The following is a 14,258-nucleotide window of genomic DNA, read 5'->3' as shown; positions in this document are numbered from 1 at the left end:
GCCAAACCAGTAGCTAACCAGTAGGAATCCCACCACCCCAGGGCAGCTGCCAGAGGCATAGCAGGGGAAAATGGTGCCCGGGGCATGACCAGCCCCAGGTACCCACCACACCCGCCGGGCACCCTTTCCAGCCCAGCTCCCTGCCCCCCATCACTTGGAGGGGAAGCGCACCCAAGCAGGCTGCTTGGCCTCCAGCTGGCACCTGCTCGGAGCACCCTGCTCCAAGAAGGTTCCAATCAGAGGCCGAGCAGCCTGCTTGGAGTGGGAAGCAACACTGCTCCCTGCTCCCTGGCTGCTCAAGTGGGATGCCATTTCGCGCCCCCACCCCCCATATGACTAATTGGTGTGCAACCTGATCAGCAGCCAGCCGGCCCCCTGCAGCTGGCCCCCAAAGCTGCCACCTCTTCCTGCCCAACATCGGAAAGGGGGCGGAGTGCAGCAGTCAGGTAAATGGGCAGAGGGGGGCACGTGGGCGGGGGGGGGGAACCGGTGGTTAATCTTTTAGAATCCCACCACTGGTATAATGTCACATAATCCAGACTCCAAAGCAGCCATTTCCTTCCAGGGAGTGAAGGCTGCCAACCTCCAGGTGAGGGCTGGAGGTCACCCCTGATTTCCAGATGACAGAGATCTGTTCCTCTTAAAGAAAGAGCTGCTTTGGGCTCGATGGCATTGAACCATGCTGAAGTTTGCTTCCCTTCCTAAACCTCACCTTCTCCAAGCTCCACCCCCAAATTTCCAGGAATTTCCACACCTGGAGCTGGCAACTCCAAGGGGGACTGATCTTTGTAGTTGGGAGATCTGTTGTGAATCTGGGAGAGCTGAAGTGCCAGTGTGGGTGCTGCTGGGCAGGGGTGGGGAACAGGTAAGAGACCAGAAGGATGACAACAGCAGAAAGAGAGAGGGATGTGATACAGGCAGAGAGAGAAAGTGACAGGCATGGAGGAGAGCGAGTATGAAAAGTGGTGGCAGGAAGGAGAAAGTGTGAGAGACTGAGGGCCTTTCCCCACTTACCGTAAGCCCCGCGCTACTTGAGGAGAGTAGCGCGGGGTTCCTCCTCCCTCCCCACGGCAGGGGCGGCCACAGCGCAGCCGCCCTGACGCTGCCGCTGTCGCGCCCCCTTAGCGTGCGGCATCCCAGGCGCTCTTCCGAACGGCGCCTTTTGACAACCCCCGCACAGAGCGCGGGGTCGTGGGGACGCCTGGGAGGGGACGCCTGGCATAGGCGGGGATGGAAGGGCGTGGGGAAAGGCCCTGAGAGAAGTTGGGGGATAGAAAAAGAAGCAAAGGTGGGGGGAATGCAATAGTTGCCCATGCTAGTTTCTTGCTAGTTCTGACTTGTTTACTATATTCGGCAAGAGATTAGAATTTGCAAAGGTGAAAATACTGTAGAGCTGCAGGTTGTCTTGAAATGAATTATCCCGGCAAATTATAAATCAAATCCATTGTTGAGATAAGCCACTTTTAAAGCACCACGGCAACTTGCTGCTGTGAAAGAAAGCTCACAAAATCTTTGCCATTTGTGCAATATTTTACTGCCTTTGCATATAATTCCTGTTGATGAAGTTAAAGATGCCATTTGTTCGGAAGAGCTTTTCATAGTGCATCCATTTTATAACAAATTAATTTCCATCTTATAACAAAATGTGCATGTTGCTCTTAAAAGCTATTGTAGACCACTGTGGGTGCTTCATTGGAATACAGTTCCTGAGTGAGGACACAGAGTTTAGATGCAGTGGTGTAGCTTCCACTGGGCGGGGTGGGGACAATTGCCCCAGGCGGCCCCCCATTTGGTCACGTAGAGGGTGGAAAATTGCCCCCCACACCCCTCCCCCTTTCTTCCTCTGCTGGGCCCAGCCCTGCCAGGCTGCTGCTTCAGCCGGTGGAGGCTGAAGGAGTGGCCTAGCGGGGCTGCCGCAGGGTGCCCCTCGGCCCTGTCCCACCAGGTCTAGCAGAGGCCGCAGCCGAGCACCCCTCAGCCCTACCAGGCCCCGCCAGGCTGCCCGGGATCGCTGTCAGCTCAGGTAAGTGGGGTGGGGGAGTGAAGGGGGGCATTAGGGGGTGCCATTTTGCCATCTGGTTAGATTTGCAGGTATTCTGGGAGAAGCCTAATTTTTCAGTTTCCCACTACAAGCTTTCAGTTGCCTTTGTGCAAAAAAGCTGCGAGATCTAACAACCAGGTAGATCTATAATAGGTAAGTATTTAGTGTGGCTGTTTCAATAGATACATTGTATTGAAAAAGCATTGTCTAGCCTACATTCGGCTGTATACACTGTTTATTGGTTAATACAGCAGAGTTCTACCCAGTCGTGGAAGTGTGATGCTGAGCGTAGTAAAATCAGTCTTCGCAAGAAGTAAATTGCCAAAGGTACAACTTACATTTATTCAAGGAATTCTGTTCACACTCTTATTGCAGTTGAAAGAAAGACAGAAGTCCTAATCTAAAGAATATACTTCCTGACACAAGTGGCTACCTATTGCAGCATCATCTGAGTGGAAAGTATGTGGTATTTGCTTCTACAGGAGAGACCTGTAGAAGCGCCTACCTCCATGCAAGTTCATGTGGAGAAAGACAAAAACAAAGAGCAATGGCTACTGAGAGAAGAGAAGGGGTCAGAGGTTAGCTCCCAGGTACAGACAAAGAGGCATCACACTTAAAAACTTAAGAGAGATTTAGCAGCCTTTGGTTCTGGAATGCACAGCTTCCCACGCAGACAACTTGCTAATATGCTTAGACTGCATTATTTATGGGAAGGCCTTACCAAATCAGGTTTGTGAAAGAACATAATTAGTACAGGGGAAAGCTGGGTAAGTGGGTGCTTTCAAGGGTACACTCAGTGGTGGGATTCAAATAATTGAACCGGTTCCAGTGGTGGGATTCAAATAATTCAACAACTGGTTGTTTACAAGCACCATTTTAACAAATGTTTCTGCCGAAGCGAATCCCACCACTGGGTACACTGAGTGGATGCTCCAGAAATACACTGCATTTTGGAAACTGGGAGGGAGGACTTCTATGTGAATGTAAGGTTGGAATAATCAGTATGACAGAAAGCTTTCCATTATCATTCATCCTGTAAGCTGTGCAGTACTGGTAAAGCGCACCCTGGAACTTTCTGGGGGCCACCAGTGCTGCCTGGAGCAGGGGAGAGATCAAGGGTCAGCCTCTGTGCTGGCTACATGATGCTCAGAGGGGTGGGGCCACTAGAAACCTGGCCAATGCGAGTGGGTGAGGTGACTGTGGATCAGAGTTGCAGTGGACAGCCACTTAAGGCCAGGCAGAGCAGGCTTCTGGCTCTTTAGTCCCATGCTCCACCGGCTCTTCCCACCCACCCATACTCTTTTGCTGCATGTTACACATTTTGCTTGTTATGTGCTTATTTGTTTGTTGTTTTTAATTTGTCGTAGCTTGGCAGATTGTGCCTGAGGGCTGATTTGTCAAGGGGAGGAGGAGCCTGCGTGCCAGCCCTCCCCATTTGTAGGGACTCCCTGGGGGGGTCTTGGGGATGAGTCAAGCCTTGGTGCCACATGCCCGGGGAGGGGGGGAACTGCAGGTGACTCACACCCCCAAGCAGCAAGGGGAGTTTCATTTAGAGGCCAATGCCCAGATGGCTCCCACTGTCTTGCTGCTCCTGGTTCTCCCAGCACTTGTGCCTGGGGAGGGTATCACTGGAGAACAGCAAGTGTTGGATCCATCCCCTGTGTGCCTCTGCTTCCTTAGCCAGGTTATGGCCAGTTTTCGTCCATAAAATAAACAGGCTTCCAATAAACAGGCTATGGCCAGTTGTCTTCCATAAAAATGATTGTCCTGTGTCTTACTATGGACCCTCTCTCCTCCTTGGGCAGCAAATGTCAATAGTTCTGTGGACCACTTTACAATTAAGTATAACTTTACAATAAAGTACAATAAAGTATAACAGTTAAGTATAACTAAAGTATAACTAAAAACATGCTAATTGGGCACCACTACATAGAGTATGAATACAACAAATATGCATCATGCAGATATACTCATCAAGAAGGCAAGTTGGGCTGGAGCTCCTTGATGCAGCAAATCCATTGGACAATCCAGTCTTACCTTTGTGTAGTGTGTCAGATTGTCTGATTTGAGGTATTTGGTCATAACAGATCCAACAGGCATTGTATCATTTACTTAAATGGGCAATTGCTTTCTGAACCAAAATGATGTCAAACAGCCCAGCTTCTAAGTTCTTTTGAACATCATGATGTGGAAGTTTTGACATTTGCACTGCATTCATGCACAAGGGTATTAATGACAGTTTGATCAGCTGTGGATATAAAAATACTGTATTTCAAATACCTTGTTAACAGGCTTAGATGTGTCCTGCCAGGGTATGACTTTATCATACAACATCTCCTAGACCAATGTGTGAATTCAAATTCCTGGGTGATGATTGATGTGTTCCACTGTCAAGATAACATAGTCATGATCTCTATGCAGCTAGATAGTTTTAAGAAAGAACTGCACATGTGTTATATTTTTCATATGGTATCCAACTTAACCCCCATCGTACAAAATATTCAAGAGAAGACTGAAGAGTGTGGATCTGGTACAAGCTGTGGATATGGAATTGTGTTAATGATTAGCAAAATGGCAAAGTGCACAATCTAATGGGGCACTCCCTCTCATGGGCAGCTGCATTTGCAATTACCATCAACCAAAAAGAGCCATATGTGGCATGAGGCACATACAGCTTAGCCATTGTTTGGCTGGTAGCTTTTTCAAGGTGGGAACCACCTATCAACCATTAACCCCACCAGACAATAGCCTTGCCCATTTTCCTGAAACAAAAGGGAGGTGTCTCATCAGAGAATGATGCCCAGGAGAGCCAGTGAGGTGTCGTGGTTAAGAGCAGTGAACCCTAATCTGGTGAACCACGTTTGCTTCCCTACTGCTCCACATGAAGCCTGCTGGGTGAACTGGGCTAGTCACAGTTCCCTCAGAACTCTCTCAGCCCCACCTACCTCCCAAGGTATCTGTTGTGGGGAGAGGAAGGGAAGGAATTTGTAAACTGCTTTGAGATTCCTTGCAGATGAGAGAAGCAGGGTATAAATCCAAACTCTTCTTGTCCCAGCTACTGAGTGTCATTGATCTGTTGCTTAAAATTCACAACCCCTATTTGTCACTTTCTCTGAAGGCAGTGAAGAGTTAGTAGATGCTTGGATGGCCAACCATTGACCCTTGGGGACCAGTTATTCTCTCACCCCAGCTACATTTCCATTATCCATGAAAGCCCAAGTAGGAAGATAATGTTTCTCACAGTGCCTGGTGGTAATCTGAATATAATCACAGCTTGATCTGAAGCTTGAAGTACTAGTGAAGTAGATGTCATTAGCTGGTCAAAGGATGAGAAACAGAAGAGTTTGTAACTCTAGTTGAACGATCAAACCAAAGGTGCCATTAGAACTATTTTTATACTGACTGCCTGGGATTAAGAGACCTACTTTGGGGACGCCGAAGGGCTTGGTTGCCCCCAGTGGAATTTTTAAGCTGTTAAATAAATGTAGACACCCCCTTTTTTGTACAGTCCACTCATTTCAAAAGTGATGTAATATGTGTGGCATGACTGAAACCAGAGAAAGACAAGGCAAAAGTCCATCCACAGATGGCTTGAGGTTTAGTGAAGAGGGTGGAGGGTGAAGTCCATGCAAATGGCTCTTAGACTCTTCTTAGTATGTCTAGAAGATCTTGGCCTTCCTACAGTCCATTACAGGACTGTATTATGCTTGTGGTTTTTGACTCCAGCTCCTTGACTTTCATCAGAGTAAATGAGATTAAACTTGAAGTGCTGCAGATTAATTACAGTACAGACTGGGGGAGCCCAAGGCCAGCTTGTCTAAAGAAAGAGAAGCATAAATTGTCTCTGTGAATATTATTAGAAAGTCATGCTGTTTGCCGTAAAGATTAAGCATGCATCTATAAATACTGCTCCGTAATGAGGTGACGTTTGCATAATAATGCTTCTTTTCTCTTTTTGTCCTTATTGCTAACTTGCTATCATTTTAACCCCACGCTTCTGCTGAAACTTTCCTCTCAAGGTAAATGAATGCATCCTCTTTACATTGATTTGATAACAGCTTTATCATCAAGCCTGCTCTTAATTGCAACTGATTTCACTTGTGAGTTTAACATGTATAGCTAAGCTGTCTGTTCCATTATACGTTAATTCTTTATGATGAGTGGATGCAATTTTGCCTATGGGAGGCATAGACTTTTGTGATACTAAAATAGTTTTGGCTCAGAATAAAATAGTTTTGGCTCAGTGCAGGGAAGTAGCATCAGGGAGGGCCTCTGACTCTATGCTATGTTTGTTTGACCCTCTAGGGCAACTGTTTGGCCACTGTGTGAAGCAGGATGCTGGACCAGATGGTCCACTGGTCTGATCCAGCCAGGCTCTACTTGTGGAGGTCATGGGCAGGTCATAATTGCAACTTGTATACGAGATTTGGTATTCTGCTCTGACCTGGGTTCAGGTGTTCTGAAAGTAGATGGTGTCAATGTCATGTTGCCAGACCTACCTCATTGCCCATTAAAAGAGTGGAATGCAGGGTTAGACTTACCCTCTTTCAGTAGAAGGATCTTTTCAGTTGATCTGCCACAAAAAAAGTTTTTTGAACATCCAGAGGAGTTTTATCTACTATCACAAATAGGGCTTTGATGGGTGGTCTGGATGAGAACTGGAATGGAACATTGTGTCATGCCCACTGAACCTTAAAATACTTCTAGGCATTCTCTCTTATGGCTTAAAAACGTAAGGATAACCCTGAAGGGTCCAAAAAAGGTCTGCCTAGTATAGCGTCATATTTTCTGCAGAGATCAACCAAATGACCTTAGGAAGCCCATAAGCAAAGTTGATAGCAAAACCTGCTTTTGCTATTTCTTTTGCAGAAACCATATTGTGGTATACTGCATCTGAACATGGGAGTTCTATTTAATCATCATGCCTGATATTTGCCTTTTAAAGCCATCTCTGCTACTAATAGTCACTGCACAACTGAACACCATAGTTTAATTGTACGTTTTAATTGTTCTAGATGTGTGCATACTTTAAAGTGGGTTTTGATTGTTTGCTGTCATGAGCTAGGTGGAAAGGAAGCATAAAAAATATGTTTAAAATAAAAATAAACACCGCATGGTAATGAATTCCATGAGTAAATTATGCATTGTGTGAAGAAATGCTTCCTTTTGTTTGTGCTGAGCCAGCTGCCAATGGACTTCATTGCATTAGCCAGAAGACTAGTATTATAACAAACTGAAGAAATGCATCTCTTGCTGTGGAAGTGGGGGAGTGGGTTGGGCATTGCAGTTAAGAAAGCAAAAGGGATAATGTCCAGAAAGCTGAGCTCAAAAATTCAGGCTGAATCCTGCCAAATATAAGATGGTCATCCTGCAGATTTATAATCTAGTGGTAGTGGAGGAGGAGCAATCTACTTAGATCGTAAAGCTAAAATCTAGATCATAAAGCTAAGATCATGCCCTTGTAGGATGACAACTTGCATGGGTTTTAAGTGACTCAATATTTGCAGTTCTCCTCTGTGAACAGCTCTAACCAAAATGGAAATATCATGGAGCCTAGGGTTGCTAAATAAAAATATGCGTGCTTCGGAACAGTGCGTTTTAGACATGCACATTTTAATTAACACAAAACACACCACCATGTCTCTTCCTGTCACTGCACATTGAGTTAGACTCTGAAAATCTCAAGGGGGGCAGATCAGGGAAGCCAGCTGATATTTTCTGGGCTTGTTTGCTTTTAATATGCATAATTCCACGGCACTGAATATTTCACATTCTTATTTACTTGGTCCAGCGAAAAATTATTTTGCAACCCTGCAAGCAGCCAGGCTGGTGTCATGGGTCAGCATTGCTGGGCAGCCCTCTGAGGCCAAAGGGCTTTTGAGGGACCTGATGTTGGCCTCCTGGCACCATGGCACAGCAACTGCAGGCCCTGCCTCCTGCTGCTCACTTGTCTGGTGTGCCAGTTCCATTTATGCCAGGCAAAGCGTGGCATGCTTGATTTTTGCATATCAGGATGCTGCTCAGATCACAAGAACCAGAGCCAGTAAATGAGAGGGTGGAAGTTTGACTTCCCTTGTTCTACCTGCAGTATCTGCTTGGTATTACGAATACTGGGATGTTGTACACTGTGCTGATTGCCATATTCCATACAAGACATTGCAGAGCTGGAAAAAGGACAGAAGAGGGACAACTAACGTGACAGAGGGGTTGGAGCACTTTTCCTAGGAGAAAATGCCAAAGAATGTGGGAGTTTAGGGGGGGGGGGGAAGGCTGGGAAGGTATGATGGAGGTTTATAAAATTATCTATGGGGTGGAGAAAGAGGACAGAGGGAGCTTTCTCCCCTCTCCCATAATAGCAGAACTCAGGGTCACCCAGTGAAGTTGATGGCAGTAGGTACAGGGCAGACAAAAGGCAATACTTTTTATTGAATAAGTATTAAATTGTGGCCTTCACTGCCAATGAAGGTAGTAATGGCCACAAGCGTCGGTCCATTCTGCCCAGCACAAAAAAAAGACATCTGTGGGACATCTGAAAAAGGGGCAACTTCTTCTTTTCACTCCACACACCCAAAATAAGACATCCAGGGACGTCTTAAAAAGACGTGGCTGTCCCCGTCCCGGCCACCCACAGGAGATGGGAGGGGGTAGGCTGGCCAAATCCAGGTGTGCAAACTCCTGGAGATTTGGAGATGGAACCTAGAGAGGACAGAGACCTCAGCGGGGCCCAATGCCATACATCCCATTCTCCAGAGCTTCCATTTTATCCAGAGAAACTGATCTCTGTACTCTTGAGAAGAATTGTTATTCCAGAGGGTCCCCAGGTCCCACCTGGGGGCTGGCCTGCCTAGCTATAACGCAACATCAGGAAAAGGCCTTGGCCTCTTTGCCTTCTTTGTTGGCCCTCCTGGGTAGCTGGTTGGCTATTATGTGAAACAGGACGCTGGACTAGATCAGACCAATCCAGCAGTCTGTACTCATGTCCTTATCAGCATCATCTCTATTCACAGATGGCATTCTCCTTTCAATAGTAAATGACTCCCCATGGTGTGTATTGCATTTATTCCTAGAACTGACAGTTACCATTCTCAGCTTTACCTGTTTATTCGACTACAAACAATGGAGTCCACACCAGGCTTTAAACGAGCTCTTAGGATTCATATTGCAGTCACACAGATATTTGAATGAGGTGTCAAATTCAAAGCACAGAGCCCAGGGAATTGCCATAGAATTGTGGTCCTGCCTGTATTGAAACGGAGTATTAAAGCCAAACTTTGAAATCCAATATCATTGCACATATACAAATAGTGGATAAAGGCATTCAAGGATTCAACTATTCCAATAATGGATATTCTTTGGGGAGAATTTTCAGAAGGAAATTTATTACGGCAATAAGGTACAGATACGTGGGCAGTGTTGTGTGGAGCAGATCCAGATTTTGGGATGAAGCCTGGGAAGAACAGGGAACTCAATGGGGTATAATGTCACAGATTTTACCCTCCCAAGCCTTTATTTTCTCCAGATCTCTGTGGTTAGGAGATGAGTTGTATTTCCAGGAGATCACACCTGGAGACAGGCATCCCTGGTTTACTAAAACAAATAGGGCAATGAAAAGTTCTGCATGAGTAATGTATAGAGGAGGTATTGCAAACCTCCATAACAACAAGTGTGAAATTGCTTTCAGAGGGGTTGTTGTGAGTTTTACAAGGCTTTGTGGCTGTGGTCTGGTAAATCTTGTTCAAAATCTACCAGACCATGGCCACACAGCCCGGAAAACCCACAACAACCAGCTGAATCCGGCCGTGAAAGCCTTCGACAATGCTTTCAGAGTCTTTGCACTTCCCCTCCAGGCTTGATTCTCTTATTCAACATCTTTTAGATGTATTTATCTGTTTCAATATTGTGTTTTTAGTTTTGTAATGTCACAACGGCACCTTTCAAATATCTGAATACACAAATAGGGCAAACACTTGTTCTGTGCTGCTCCAGAAGGACTAGATTTAATGGGCTTAAGTTACAGGAGAGTTGGCTTTGATTGAACAGAAGGGAAAATTTTCTAATGTAAGGTTCTAATGAAAGAACCTTGGCCAGAGAACTGGACAGGAGAACAAGTTATCTGTAGCTGGATGGTTTCAAGCAGAGGTTGGACATCCATCGTTTGGAATGCTCTAGCTTGGGATTTTCTGCATGGAGCAGGGAGTTAGAATAGGTGACCTTCAAGACCCAAACCAAGTCTGTGATTTTACAATTAACTCTTTCTGTAAGCCACCTTGAATGCATTCTTTTGCAGAAAGGGAGGAGACATTCTCCCCAAACGTTATGCAGTTCTGTAGGCACAACAGGTAGAAATGGTAATAAAAACATGGTTTTTGTTTCCTGGAAGGTAAAAAATGAAGGCTGATTGAATTATGACAGAGGTTTTTGCAATTTGGAGTTAAAAATCTACTGCCACTCATTGCCTTCCAAGGAGTTCCAAATCTTTGGAATGATTTCATGAGTATGATGTATAGTCTAGGTATAAAATGAAATTAATGCAATTTTTTCAAACAAGCTGCACTGTGAAACATGTTATTGTTGTTTTTTTGGCTAGTTGTCCTTTATCCTTGTTGGTGTATGACATCATTTGGTGATTTTGTGTTCAAAATCACTCAAACATAAATCTTGTTTTCGGTGGTTGTTTTCCTATTTTTAAGCAATAGAACTGCCTTTCCTCTTCCTTAGATCTCTCTCAGGGCGAATTGTTGGAGGCGTCTGGTGGTTCTTCACACTCATCATTATCTCTTCCTACACTGCCAACCTCGCTGCCTTCCTCACAGTGGAAAGGATGGTGTCTCCCATCGAAAGCGCTGAAGATTTGGCTAAACAGACCGAAATAGCCTACGGGACTTTGGATTCAGGCTCAACCAAAGAATTTTTTAGAGTAAGTGTTCTGGCTTCCACTCTTTTTTCTCAAAGTTAAGCTGTCCCATAAAGAGGGTCAAGTGTAAATTCTCTATGTACAAAAAGGAAGGCGCTGAGGTAAAAATGTGTGAATCCTATCATAAATCTTCCAGTATGAGAACTAAACCCTAGATGCAGTGAATATGAGAACATGATAGCTAAAATAAGTGTTGATGCCTCATAGCTCAATGTCAGGGCCAGCTGTGGGTGGCTAATGAAGGCCTAAAGTATGTTTTCCCCAGTCCAGATTTCCTGGGGGACTAGAATTTACATTGTAACTGAAGCCTGAGGTATTGCAATGACAGTAGACAGACAGTGTCATGGAAGGGCTGCCGGTTATCTATTAATAGATAGGCCCAGCCAATCCAAAGATTTCCTATTGCTTTCCAGTCAAAGAGCTTAATGTTGTATGCCTCTCTTCTGTACCTGAAAGAGCCCCATGTCTATACAATCCCAACTATCTCGTCCTGATAATGTAAGATTCTGCAATCAGTCAGGAAGTGAATGAAGATATTCTTAAGCAAACATGGTATAATGTTATTCACAATGAACAAAGAAAGGAACACAAGGACTCACAAAGTCCTTCACACAGTTGCCAGCCTTCAGGTGCAACCTAGAGAGCTCCTGGAATTACAGGTGATCTCCAGATATCAGTTCCGCAGGAGAAAATCTACAGGTATCAGTTCCCCTGGAGAAAATCACTGCTTTTGAGGGTAGACTCAGTGACATCATACCCCTGTGAGGTCTCTCCCCAACCCCTCTCATCCCCAGGTTCCACCCCCAAATCTGCAGGAATTTTCCAACCCAGAATTGGCAGCCCGAGATCCTGGCAGTTTGCCTAGACAGCTTACTTTGAGCCCTAAGTAAAACCTCATCTGGAACTGCTCCAGATTCAGCTACCCTGGAACTATAATAAAACATGAGCTGGACATCTAAATAGCACATATCAGTTCTAGTCTCAGGCAATGAAAATCCCTAGTTCAGGTCACAGTATGGCTGGCACGTGTCTGTCTCTGGGTGAATGGTTCCAGCTCGATCCAGTCTATGACCTCTTTAGGAAGGTTGCCAAGACTTTAACCACTGAATTTTACTTTATTCACTGATGGCATTGATAGAAAGAAGGACATTTAGCCCTTAACCATTGGATGCTCACCAGCAACACATTTTGTATGAACAGATGGTAATGAATTTCATCTGCTTCAGAGCTGGGCAAGATCCAGCCTGAGACCTGCTTTATAATACTGGTTCTTTCCCTAGCCATCATCATGGTTTTGGTGATACACAAAGCTCAGACATTGTAGGTAAAAGATTGCCTTTCTCAGTGTTAAGTCCCATACTGAATTCTTATGAGCTCGCATTCTGAGCTGTACACATAGCAATTTCACAGGAAGCAAAATGTAACTTTCTAAATTATTACCAAGTTATTGCAGATTCCCAGCTGCAAATTATCAAATAACGAATTGATTCTACTGCTTTCATGGTTCTATTAATAGCTACGTTTTTCTTGATAGCAACATTTATGCCCCTTTGCAACAATACATTGCTTACAAAGGTGCTGCTATGAAGAACAATCAATGAAATGTCTTAGTTTTCTTCTTGATTTCAGAGTGTTTGTCCCAGAAGGATGAAAAAAGGGAGGGAGTGCCCCTTCCTTTGAATGCATTGTCGTTGAAGCTCCTATTAAATCCTCTGCGACATTTCTCTCTTTTTTCTTTTAAAAAGCCAGCCATGATAAAAAGCAATTACCATACCCCTCCCTTTAACAAAAATTGAATACACTGCTTTATGGGTTTGAAGAACCAACATCTTCCAATGTATTCAATTAAAGTTTCAAACAAATATGACCAGTACATCAAAATCAGCAAGGGGGCCATCTAATCCGTAGTTGGCACTAAAAAAGAAGCCTGTTGCCACAGTTTAATTGGTTTTTAGAATTCTACTGGACCAAAGTGACCTTTGCTCCCAGTTAATGACTGACGAAAATTGGGTGCATTTAAGCCAAAGTCCCTGTCTAGTCATGTTCAAGTATAAATCTCCACCTTAATCTTATACTCGGGCTGCTCATTACAGCTGCTCAGACAGCAAATGGTCTAGAACTTCAAAGGCCTCCCTACCCCAACTATTGTATTATCTATTAACTAACATGTTATCTATTCAGGAACTCTCTTTTTTGCCATCACCTCCCATCTTATTTATGGTGATCCATGGTGAGGTTTTCAAGGCAAGAGATGTTCAGAAGTGGTTTGCCATTTCCTGCCTCCACTTCATGGCCCTAGTATTCTATGGGGGTCTCCCATCCAAATAGTTGACAGTGTTCATCCTGCTTAGCTTCAGAGAACTGACAAGGTTAGGCTAGCCTGAGCTATGCAGGTCAAAACCAGGAACTGTATACATGCATTTATGTACTTGCTTTCTTCCCAATGGGAAATTTGTACTGACTTTCTTCCCAATGGGAATTCAAAATGCCTTACAACATCATTCTCCATACTGTTATTTTCTCCTCCCTGCAACAACCCTGTGAGGTAACAGGTTGAGAGATGGTGACTGGCTCAAAGTCCATGGCAGAGTGGGGCTTTAAACCTGGATTTCCCAAATCTCAGCCCGCTGCTCTATCCATGCCACTTTAGCTTAAAAGCCCAGTCCTGTTTACAAATTACAGAGATGAACATACAGTCCATGTACAGTGTTCACTTGACTTTTCTTTATACACGCATGGAGTGATTCTCTTGTTATGTTCAACACATGTGCAGCTGAATGTATGAATTAAACCACACATTTATCCAGTTGCTGGTCCCTGGTCTGTGAATACATGTTGCTTCTTTCTCTGCCCCCGTTCCGCTCCATTGGCTGCTACTAACAACCGAAGGCTTGTGTGTTCACTGTCCCCATGGTTTAATACAAATTAATAATATAAAACCTATAATCTGAGGTCATGCAGGATGTTCATGTGAACAGAACTGTAATATGTGAACAAAGCTAAATTCTCTAAGGTGACTTACAAGAATTAAAAGAAATCACATCCAGCCACCACCAGTGAGAATAAATTCAGCTTATGATGCAAATTTCAGCAAAAAAAAAAAGTGTGCTGCTATTCAAAGGCCAGACCCAGAAAACAGTCTTAATCTGGTGTCTTAATAAAAACAAATCTTGCCAGGGAGAGAATTCCATGGGAACATCATCCCTGAATCGCCCTGGTCCCAGTAGCCAGAAATTAAGCAAAAGATGGCAGGAAAGGGGACTCTGATGATGTTTGTTCCTGAGCAGGTTCACACAGAGCTAT

At 44.6% G+C, this 14,258-nt stretch overlaps 1 protein-coding gene across 7 annotated transcripts in view; it reads left to right on the top strand.

Annotated features, from left to right (window-relative positions):
• The window catches only part of GRIA3 (glutamate ionotropic receptor AMPA type subunit 3), a 221,850-nt gene that overhangs the window by 166,098 nt on the left and 41,494 nt on the right, over positions 1 to 14,258 (top strand). For all 7 annotated transcript variants that reach the window (XR_007246017.1, XM_048514048.1, XM_048514049.1 and 4 more), the window contains exon 12: positions 10,760 to 10,958. Coding sequence is in view for 6 of the 7 variants with exons in the window: in XM_048514048.1 (XP_048370005.1) it covers positions 10,760 to 10,958 (199 nt within the window). In the remaining variant the exon portion in view is untranslated. The remainder of the gene's footprint in view (positions 1 to 10,759; positions 10,959 to 14,258) is intronic.

Source organism: Sphaerodactylus townsendi, linkage group LG13 (genome assembly GCF_021028975.2).
Source record: "Sphaerodactylus townsendi isolate TG3544 linkage group LG13, MPM_Stown_v2.3, whole genome shotgun sequence".
Taxonomy (NCBI): domain Eukaryota; kingdom Metazoa; phylum Chordata; class Lepidosauria; order Squamata; family Sphaerodactylidae; genus Sphaerodactylus; species Sphaerodactylus townsendi.
This window is presented reverse-complemented; position numbering and strand designations above follow the sequence as displayed.